At 35.7% G+C, this 11,671-nt stretch overlaps 1 protein-coding gene across 2 annotated transcripts in view; it reads right to left on the bottom strand.

Moving 5' to 3' along the window:
- Positions 1–344: 344 nt before the first annotated feature.
- Positions 345–11,671, bottom strand: part of LOC136032091 (YTH domain-containing family protein 1-like) — a 33,694-nt gene continuing 22,367 nt past the window's right edge. Inside the window, exon 4 of one of the 2 annotated variants that reach the window (XM_065712230.1) lies at positions 345–1,118. In XM_065712230.1, coding sequence (XP_065568302.1) covers positions 957–1,118 — 162 coding nt within the window. In that variant the 3' untranslated portion in view covers positions 345–956. The remainder of the gene's footprint in view (positions 1,119–11,671) is intronic. The other variant, XM_065712229.1, reaches the window with a different exon arrangement.

The following is an 11,671-nucleotide window of genomic DNA, read 5'->3' as shown; positions in this document are numbered from 1 at the left end:
ACCAACTCTGCTATTGAAATAAATGAACCAAATGTCTAAAAGTCAATTAATTCCACCTAAATACTGAAACATCTAATTCAGCATTACGCCATCTTGACGCTAGAAATCTTCGACAAAAAAAAAACATAAACTTTGTATATATTCGAATATAATTTATCTCCCTTGATTAGCTTTCTAGCAAGAAAAAAAATGAATAGTAAATCGTTTACAAATGAATTACTCATGCAATGAATTGTCTTTGAATAAATTTTGATTTTCAGTATGTAGAAAGAGAATTTGGCCACTTAGCATAATTTTTTTTAAGAGAGAAACAACTCGTATGATATTTTATCATATCTAAAAAACATGGGAATTAACGTAAATTCTATTGGCTCATGTCAAAACGAAACACGGACAAAATTTTTTAGCCACATCCAGAATAAAGCTGTATTTTTAAACTCAACATAATAGAGGATTGGCGCTATAAGACGTGAAAAATTCTGCACTTCTTAACAGCATGACAAAACAACAAATATATTTTCTTTTGACCAGGTTTCATCACAAGATGTCCGGAATTCAATTTTACACCAAAATTTAAATAAAGTAATCCTTATGATTTCATACCACCACGAACAATCACTGTTTTTCCTGAAGATCCAATTTGTCACTAGCTTCCTCAATATTCTCCATTTATTTAGTGCAGTATTTATAACATACATTCATAATTGTACATTTAATTGTCTACAATATTTCCAAGATAATAAATGATTAGTTAATAGGGTAAAAGGAAAGAAGTTCAACACCACTAAGTATCTTCAGAAAGTTTTTCACTGCCACAAAAAGAAAAAAAAACACGTCTTTTTTCCACAGAGCTCCATTATAGTAGCTACTCACTAACTGTTTAATAGTAAATAATTCAAATAAAGTCGCGAATCCTACAAGAAATAAGACATTCCAGGATGCGATTCAAATAACATTCACTGATTCCTGCCACCTCGGCGGGCCTGTTGTGGATTACGAGGATAGTCTCGTTCACGTCTCTCCCCACGCTCGCGAGAATAACCGTCTCGTCCATCTTGGTCTTCTTGACGCTGATAGTCACGGGAACGCTGCCCATCACGATCTCTATTTCCACGATCCTGAAAATGAAGACAAATTATTTTCAAGAAATTACAAATCTTACAATTTGATTCAGATATCTAACTCTAATAGAAACAACTTTGAACATTGCTTCCTGTTAAAAAATACCAAGTTGTAGCTATAACTGCAACTAAGATAACTAAAATTTCAGACATTAAATTTTTTCGTCCAACAAATATAAAAGATTACAGGTGCTTAGTCTCAAAAGAAAACTAACCAATTATATTCAGTTCTTGAAATTATTTCATTGTAATTTGGAAGATTATCAAAATGATAGATTCCCCCCCCCCGTCAAAACCTGATGGCATTGAGATCCATGAATAACAAGTACGACAAAAAATTGACTTGACCACAGTTCAATCAAGTGGACCATTTTTCCCTTTATGTCACAATTCTCATGCACTAGAAACTAGAGCATCCTTTTTTGAAACATTTGAATAGAAAAGAAAGTCGAAGCCAGTTGTAATGAGTAATACTACCTAAAATATCATTAATTATAGTGACAAATCTTTATTTTCTCTTCAAAGTGTATTACCCTTACCAATCTTTTGTTGCATTTAAATTAGGGTTTTTCTTATAGTTGACCATCATTGCTTTAACAGATTTATAAGCCACTTGCTTTAGTTTGATTGATTCCACGCTGCGTAATCAACTTCAAATCTGGTGAAATACATTTTTAGGGGCTTAAATTCCAGTAAAAAGGACACAGGAGGACATGAATATCAATTAATCCCCTTGTAAGGAGTGCTTAATCAGATACTGACAAATTTTATATTCTTAGCCTTTAGCAAAAGGTATATTGGACTACAATTACTTGAAAAGTAAGTAAGAGTTTTTCCTATAAACTGCAATTTTTTGCCAAGACCGAATTCACTGTTTCAAAGATTGCTCGGGGTCACAATGCAAAAGAAGAAGAAGAAATAAACTGCATGCTTAAACTAATATTTCTCTAAATGTAGGTGAAACGTGACTGGAATTTCTTTGCCTTGTGTCATGGAATGAACAGTTGTGATGGGATTGGTGGCACCATTAAATAGACGAACAGTTTGTGGCAGCTTCTAAAGGCTATTCTCTAACGCAGTCCATTATAAGTGAGTGGGCTGATAAGTTTTCAATTAATATCAAAGTAGTTATGGGTGACATTAAAAGAAATTTTTATGGTTGCCACAAGGGCCGTTTCGAGAACGCCATTACTATTCCATGAACTCAGTCGTTTGACAGTTTCAGCCCTACAGGTCCAAATTTATAGTGTGTATTTTAGGGTATTTGCGTACTAGATTGCCAAGACAGTAATGTAATATGCTGCACTTAAATTTGGACAAGTGCTTATTGAATAACAGGGACTTGGGTGTGTGTGGCTCTGCTTGATTGGTGAGATTAAAACATCGAGGAAGGTCGCAATTGACTTCAAGCAAAGTTTGTATACTCTAGTTGGCCATCTTTGATTCTCTGTTGGACCCTATTGACGATATTTGCATGGTATCGGCTTCAATTTTGTTAAAGACACTTCCAACGTATCCGGTTAAAATTTTGAAACAGCCATTTTGTTCAAAATAGTCCAAAGATCAGATAATTACGGCTCCGGGGTTTAAAACCCCACTTCCAGCCCCAAGGGACAAGGGATGCAAGAAATCCAAGTTGCCCATTGTTAAGATTAATTAAAAAAAATCTTTCCGAAAAAGAAGCTTTTCAAAGCAAAGTAAAGAGTCATATTAAACTTAAGACCAGCAGAAATAAATTCCTACGATAATTCGAACTGAAGATAACCAGATATTACTATTAAAGAAAAAAACGATGCACATTCGATCAGCAATTGAGGGTTCTAATCCTTTTTTATAAGTCAAAAGTGATTGAGGACCAACCAGCCCCTGTCTTTAAACTGTTTTTTATATCTGGTTCTTTTGGCACCCCTTAGGAAATCTGATCGACATTTTGAGGTACTTATTTTGTACTTTCTTCGAGGCTGCTCAATTTTGCGTAATGGGGGATTTTCCATTGGGGGAGTGGGATGCCAGCTCCCCTGATGGTAGATGCTGACCCCAATAGTTTAGGATCTTATCACCAAATCAGCCTCCCATCCTGCATAGGAAAATGTTTGCAAGAGCACCATAAATGTATCTTTTTAATAGTACCTCGAGCCACATCAGTGGTTGGCTTACACATAACGGTTTTCGTGGAAAGCAATATAAAAATGTTAGACCGTCTTATTGTGCAGTACCAAAAGTGCGTAGAGCTCCTGTCCCAAGGGCACAACTACCGCCTTTTCTCCTTTGCCATCGCAAAAGCCGTTTGACCGCGTATGACAAAAGAGGCTTCTACGTAAAACGAAAGAACATGGAGTTGGTAGTTGGCTATTTCAAGTGCTCACTGACTTTCATGTCAGGGTTTATTATGAGTTATTCTTGACAGTTGCATTTCAAAATAACATCCAGAATTATTAGGAGTCTTTCAAGGAAGTATTCTTGGACCTACTATTTTCCTGGCGTTCATAAACAACATAGAGGATAAACTTGCGCTAAACATCCCAATTTATTAATGAAACGACAACAATGATTTCCATAGTTTGGGACAGGTATTCCATCGTACCCCATAAGAAACGCCAAACCGACTTGTAGTTTTCATTGGAATTTTTCAGGTTTCTTTCAAATGGTCAAATGTCCTTAAGTAGGAACCGTCCGGGAATTAATTTTGCAATTTTTGTTCTCTCCTTGATTTTATAATTATCTTTTTCTCCTTTTTTTTTCTTGAATAACAGTAAATACACATATCCTTTCTTATTATTTTTAAAAGACGTCTATCCTTAACAAATTGGCTTATAACATTTGATATTTCATTTGTTTATTCTAAATTAAACATTAAAAGAACATGAAAAATAAAGTATTAAATTATCTCATTGGATAACCATTCATATTTGATGAATAATGCACAGATTTACGAATTATTTATAAGTGTCAGGCTAAATACCCGTTATTCCCTACGGGCTGCATAGGCCCCACTAGTGGGGATTGGCAATATTATGATGGGTCATGGGCAGGGGGTGCGCCCTTCGTCTGACTATACTTTAGAGCCTTATTTTTGAAAAAAAAAAGTTTTTCATGTCAGGATTTTAGAATTACCTAGGTGGGCATGGTCCAAAATCGGTTGGGAGCCACTGCCCTATACAAAAACATGATCTTCTACAGCATACTTGCACCTAATGATTCCATTTTTTTTTTTTTTTTTTGTGAATCGGCACAAAAATTATATGCCAAACATAATTTCTTGCTATTTATCAACCAAAATGTCCAAATGCATCATGTCAAGAATTAATAATATTTAAGACACCTCAAATAATTTGTAGATTGCCACCAAACACCAAACAATCAACTGTAAAACAATGGTTGGGGCAGAGGCGTTACACGTGGGAAAAGAGGGCACCCCTCCCAGTAGTCTATTACAGTCACCTGGTAAGGAAAAGAAAAAGAAGAGTCAGAGCGGCCTGTCTATTCAGCCTGGAAAATTCCACTAGGGCTATCAAGATGATCTCAAAATGTTTTCTATTTCTTTTATACATAAACTTAACATACAATGCTTATTTTATGTGTTGTTCGAAAAACTAAAAAATATCCCTTCTCTAAAAAAGTTCATGCCTACGTAGTTTTCAACTCTTTCTGGTGCTAAAACCACCCATATACGAATTAGGTTGACATTGGACTAGCACGCGCTTAGGAAGGGGACCAGAGCCTTCCCACTCATTTAAAATCAAAAGTTGACCCTTCTTCGTTTTGGATCAAATAGCGAATAGGCAGAAGATGCTGGGGTGAAAAGTCGACATTGTCATTGGAATAAGTTGATTGGCAGAGGACCACGGCAAATTAAAAGAACATTTTCAAAGGCAGTCCTTATACTAAAATCGACTCGTTGGTATTTCAACCGTTATTTGTACCAGGCATGTATGCGGAAACTTAGAGGGCTCACATTTGGGAAGGGAGTGAAAACACAAAACGAAGTACAAACAAGCTGATTACATGGAAAATAAAGAATCGGAGAAGACCGTGTTTTTTTAGATTTACGAAGGATCCAAGGAAAGAGGCTGTTCACTAGGTCACCTGGTTTATATTTTGGAGCATTAAGTGGGGTAGACTTTTGCCACACTTAGTACTGTTCTACTACTCATAGCACACTTCCCCCACGCGCTGTAGTTCGACTCCACCATTTTACGTCACATGACGCTCTGTGTCACAATTTCGATGGGTTCGATTTTTGGAAACTCCACTTCTGAACCAATTTTCACCAACTGATCAAAATTAGATTTCAAAACACTTTCACTTCAACATTAATTGGAGCTATTTGTGGAAAAATAGCCCTTAGACTCCATTAGAAGACACGATCATGAAAAGCAAAAACAAAGTTTTTGAAAAAAGAAAAGAATGATATTTTATTCCAATCTTCAAATACAAAAGGGGCAAAATAATTGGGTATCAACATTAAAGTGTTACAAACCAAAATCTTAATACAGTAATTTGTTGTTGTTTTTTTCACGTTAATTTTTTAGGCGATAAAATAACAGCAAGAATTATTAATGAACCCACGCTGTCTACTTGAGATGGCCACTAGAAGAAAACTTTCGAAATTCTTTATTCTTTATTAAATACCATTACATATTTTGCACCACAATGAAAAACAAGAGCTAAGAGCTCATATGACACTAGTGACAAGGCCGGAAGAGCCAAGAGCTCATATGGTATGAACTCTAGCAAAATTCTAAGAATCAATAGATTGCTTTAAAAGGAAATCAGAGGCTTAATGCCAGTCGGGATTTAAAATAAGAGCTCTGAGTCACGATGTCCTTCAAAATATCAAAATTCTTTAAGATTCGATTACCCACTCATAAGTTATAAATACCTTATTTTTTCTAATTTTTCCTATCCCTAGTAATTTTTCCTCTCCTTGTAAGAACATAAAGTCATGGTGTGTCCATTGACGCAGTGTTTTGTTTTGGGCAACAACCGAGAATACCTCATTAAATCCCCAACAATCCCATTCCATTCGTCCCTGCACCTTAGCAAGCATTGGGAACAAAAACTAATTTTGAAGTAAAAAGTAGGGGCTTAGGGAAGAGACAGCCCTCTCACAAGTTGAATAATTTTTGTTCGTTTTAAGTTCTAATGTTGCTCTTTTCTATTTAATTTAACTTTAACTAAAGAAATGTTTTTTCAATTCAATTTTTGTTCGTTTTAATACCGTCTGTAGGGTTAACAGAAATGTGGGGAGGGATACAACCCCTCAAATTCGACTATTTAAATCAAAACTTAACATTTGCAGAACAATGTTTAGAGGAAATGAACTCATTTGACCTATTCACTTTTCGAAGTTTTAATCATCCAAAATAAACCATCGGCTGCCCAATAAGAGGATGTATCTATATATATAAAAATAAGTTGTCTGTGTGTCGAGTGACGTCATGTTTGTGTGTCGACTGACGTCATATTTGTCGACTGACGAAATTACAGACCGGAACATCGGGACACAAATGACGACCGGGACATAGGGAATATAAATGACAACCGGGACGTAAGGAATGTTCGATTAGCAATCACCATCAACAAAGCACCGGGACACAAAAAGTGACGACCGGGACACAGGGAATATAAATGACGACCGGGACACAGGGACACAACTACAACGGGGACACCGGGGGGCACAGGGGGATATATAAATGACGACGGGGACACAGGGAATATTCGATTAGCAATCACCATCAACAAGGCTCAAGGGCAATCATTAGAATAATGAGGTATAGATCTGAAAACAGATTGTTTTTCCCATGGACAATTATATGTTGCATGTTCAACAGTCAGTAAACCTGACAATCTATTTATATGCACAGACAATGGGACAGCCAAGAATGTTGTATATTCGCAAGTTTTACGTGGTTAAAAACATATATATCTATCTATATTCACAGGTGGGGCACAGGGACACAACTACAATGGCACGTAACTAATATGGCGCGTAACGACTTACGCGCGCGGGGGGCTTGGGGGGGAGCGCGAAGCGCTCCCACCAATTAGGTGTTGGGGTGGCGTGAAGCGCCACCCCAACTCTGAACTCTGAGACACGATATCCTTCTACATATCAAATTTCATTGAGATCCGGTCAAGCGTTCGTCAGTTAAAAATACCTCATTTTTTCTAATATTTCAGAATTAACCCTCCCCCCCCAACTACCCCAAAGAGATCTGATTCCGGTTTTGTCAATCACGTATCTAGGACTTGTGCTTATTTTTCTCACCAAGTTTCATCCCGATCCCCAAATCTAAGCGTTTTCCAAGATTTTAGGTTCCCCCCTCCAACTCCCCCCAATGTCACCAGATCTGGTCGGGAGTTGAAATAAGAGCTCTGAGACACGATATCCTTCCAAACTTCTAATTTCATTAAGATTCTGATTAAGAAGTACCTCATTTTTTCTAATTTTCAGAATGACCCCCCCCAACTCCCCCAAATAGAGCGAATCCGTTCCGGTTATGTCAATCACGTATCTAGGACTTCTGCTTATTTTTCCAGACAAGTTTCATCCCGATCCCCCCACTCTAAGCGTTTCCAAGATTTTAGGTTCCCCCCTCCAACTCCCCCCAATGTCACCGGATCTGGTCGGGAGTTGAAATAAGAGCTCTGAGACACGATATCCTTCCAAGCATCAAATTTCATTAAGATCCCATCACCCGTTCGTAAGTTAAAAATACTTAATCTTTTCTATTTTTTTTCGAATTAACCGGCCCCCCCACTCCCCCCACAAATTGTCAAATCGAGAAAACGACTATTTCTAATTTAATCTGGTCCGGTCCCTGATATGCCTGCCAAATGTTATCTTCCTAGCTTACCTTGAAGTGCCTAAAGTAGCAAAACCGGGACAGACCGACAGAATTTGTGATCGCTATATGTCACTTGGTTAATACCAAGTGCCATAACTAGTTGCTTTGGTCGGAAATTTCCTTTAGAAGATGTCCTAATCAACCATGCAAACAGTATTGTGAATAAGTACGAGAATATGACGAAAATAAGCTTTAAAAACAAAGTGAATGTTAAATATTCTTTACATCAGAAAAAAGTTCATCATAAACTTGGACATAATCAAAACACTGCCAAATGCAGCATTCATTAAATCAAGTAAATTTGTATCAAAAAGTTAAACATAATCAAAACTCTGTCTCATTCTTCTCCAGAGTGGGGCAGCAAGGAGATTTTTCCATCAATTTCAATTTAATCCTTGCGGGTAGAAATATCAACCTTAAACCCCAACTAGAAGGACTAACTCCCCCGTCATAACAAGATCCACGACATCTCCTAAATTCTTCTATCTCCGTCGTTGGAAAATGACACTGACTATACTCAGTCAATTAATTAACATCAAATAATTCATACAGGGTAAACCCCCTAAATAACCCCAATTGGAAAGATAAGCAACATGTGTGTACATACGAGTCTAAGAGTAAAGGTCTTGGAACTCCTCTATGGTCCTTCATTTACACGGAATATCAATCTTTGCATGATTCAACTTACACCATGCATGACTTGAAGAAGCGGGATCCTGACGCTATCTTACTTCACACTTTAGGACGATTAAAGTCCGTGTTGGATAGTGGAATCAGAAATTAAATTCAATCATTGACTAAATTAATAACTCATTTTGAAATACATTAATATTTGATCATTCGTGATTATATCATGAATCTCAGTGTTTTTGATGATTTTGTGTCTTTTCATGATTTGTTCTCAATTTTTATTGCTCTGCTTTTGTAAAATAGTATGTAAAACTCAAATCATTGTTATTATTATAACTGAAAAGTATGAGCTTTCAAGGAATTTTATATAGTTACAAATTCGCATTCCCTAAGAAGTCCCTCAATTGGAAGAAATATAGCATTCCCATATGCGTAAGTATAGGGTTTGTAGCGACTTGCGACAAAGGTGGAAGGAACAGACATGGTTGAGCCATACAACCATAAATGCAGCAAAATGTTATGCAAATTGTTTTTTTTTGGTAATCTAATTTTATGAAGCTTTAACATGGCCACTTCACTACCAGGTGAATCAACGTAGCCTCGATCCTTTGGATCACAAGACTGCAGCACGACTAGAACTCCTTCCCATTCACACTGCACCTAAGAATAAATATACATTAAGTGAACCTTGGGTGATTTCTGTCAAGAGAAAATCCCTCCAGCTTTAAATTGTGCCAATAGAAGAATTTGGCCAATAGAATATATTTTCAATTTTGCGGGAGGGTTTACTTTTTGAACAGCTGGAAATCCTCAAATTAAAATTTACTACTTTAGAATCCAAATCTAAGTCTTAGATTCAAACGTTTAAATCTAAACCTAGAATTTTAATCAAATCTAAAATTTAGTAACTTCTAATTCTTCTTTTTGTGGATCAGATGGTTTTTGTAAAGCTAAAATTTAATCTGTTTGAATCAATTAGTTTATATAAAACAGGATATTGGTGAGTGGAATTCGTTCTGTAGAACGAAACTTGCATGAAATATGCAGGTATAATAATGTGGAATTTTAAACCTGTAAATTTGTAGCTTGCAATTATATATCTTGGGTTGGGATGCTTTCTCTAAGCTCATAAAAATAAATTAAATTATAGCTTCCATTCAGTTTTTTTTTTTTTTTTAGTTGAATGCTTTCTGCAAGATACTTTATTTTTTGCGAGAAAGATGCTTTGTGCAAGACATGACTCCATAAATATCAATTGTATTTTTACACTATTTAAACAGAAAATGTTACAGCTCTTGATGATATTTGGTATGTGTTTGATGCTTTTTGTAAAACAAGAATTCCATATATTCCTGATTTTTTTTTTTGGGGGGGGGGGGTTGGAAGTTTTTCACACATCTAAATTTCAATTTTTTGCTTGGTGGATTTTTCTGAAAAACTAAATTCTTTAATTTTGATGGACAAGCTCCCCCCTTTCTAATTTAGAATAGTATTCACAAATATTTGATATATTGTAGTTATTTTCGGTGGGTCAAATGCATTCTTTAAACGGGATATTTCTCAAGCTTTAAATTGTAACTTAAAATAGTTATTTATGGGATAATTTTATTATCTAAGGCTTAATGCTTTCTGTAAAGCCTTTGAAACTCAACTATGCGTTGGAACATTAAAACAAGAAATCAAGATTGTAAATGCATTTTCTAGGGGTTGGAGGATTTTTTGACAGTTTTGCAAACATTAGAGAAACTATTTCCTCTCGGTTTCACGTTTTCCACGCCAATAAATTGTTTTATAAAACCCTTACTTAGCTAAAAACCACTAATCACAAAAAAGCGTAAAACTACAGAAGCAATGATGTTGCTTCAAAAGAAAATTAGATACCATTCGTTTTGATATTCAATACAATTGACGAGTATCTTACTGAAATTAAACATAAAAAACAAGTTTTTTTTTCAATCAAAGTAAGCAGCAGCATTAAAATTAAAAGGAACATAAATTAGTCCGTATACAAGGGGGGCTGCCCCTTTCTCATCCCTCGCTCTTTACGCTAAAGTCTTGAGAGTTCTTTAAAATTGCTTCCCATTTAAATTTAACAGCCTTTGGGTTTCAGGGGCATTCGTAAAGAATTGGGATAAAAAGTCTAACTTTACAGCAAAGAGTAAGGGATAAGGAATGGGCAGCCACCCTTATACATGAATAATTTCGGTTTGGTGTAAGTTTTAATGTTGATCATTACTTTGAACTGGAAAAACCTTTTTTTAATTTCATTTTTAATTTTTTTCAAAATCATGCCAGAAGATCCCCATCCTCCGTAAAATTTTCAAAGTAAAATTCATCCCGAAAACTTTCCTCTTTACACAAAATTTCCCCTCCCTACCACCGAAACTCCCATCCAAAAAAGTTCCGTATATTTCTCAATAAAAGATGGCCTACTATATGTAAACAATGAGAAAATTGCAAAATTAATAGCCTTTGTCCCAGGGGTTGTGGGTCGTATTGTCATTCCTAGGAGCACAGTTTATTGTATCTTTAAACTAGGCTGAACTAAATGGTTAGCACAACATTTTTGTAGACGGAAACTTTAAACCGCCATAGTACGGTTCTTTGATATGTTGAACCAAATGATGTAATTTCCATTGAGATTGCTAGACTTTTTGAGGGTATTTCCCCTTTTCTTTTCAAAAATCGGACAAATTTTCTCAGCCTCGTAGCTTTTCATGGGTAATACTAAACTTAATGAATTTTATATTTGGAATCAGCATGAAAATCAAATTCTTTCGAAGTATTAATTTTTATCAAAATTCCTTTTTTAGAGTTTCGGCCACTATTGGGTCGAATCGCATCTAATTTTACAGTTTGTTAGTTCTGAAGGTATATGTAGGTGATCAAACAGTTCGTGGTAACGAACGGTAGTAAGGAGCGACCCGGCTCAATAGTAAACGAAACTCTAAAAAAGGAGTTTTGATATTAAAAGATACATCAAAAGAATCGGATTTTCATGTTGATTTTAAATATATAAGTTTCATCAAATTTAGTCTTTGTCATCAAAAGTTACGAGCCTGAGAAAAT

Source organism: Artemia franciscana, chromosome 10, assembly GCF_032884065.1.
Source record: "Artemia franciscana chromosome 10, ASM3288406v1, whole genome shotgun sequence".
NCBI classification, from domain to species: Eukaryota; Metazoa; Arthropoda; class Branchiopoda; order Anostraca; family Artemiidae; genus Artemia; species Artemia franciscana.
The sequence above is the reverse complement of the archived record's forward strand: the minus strand, read 5'-3'. Positions and strand labels throughout refer to the sequence as shown.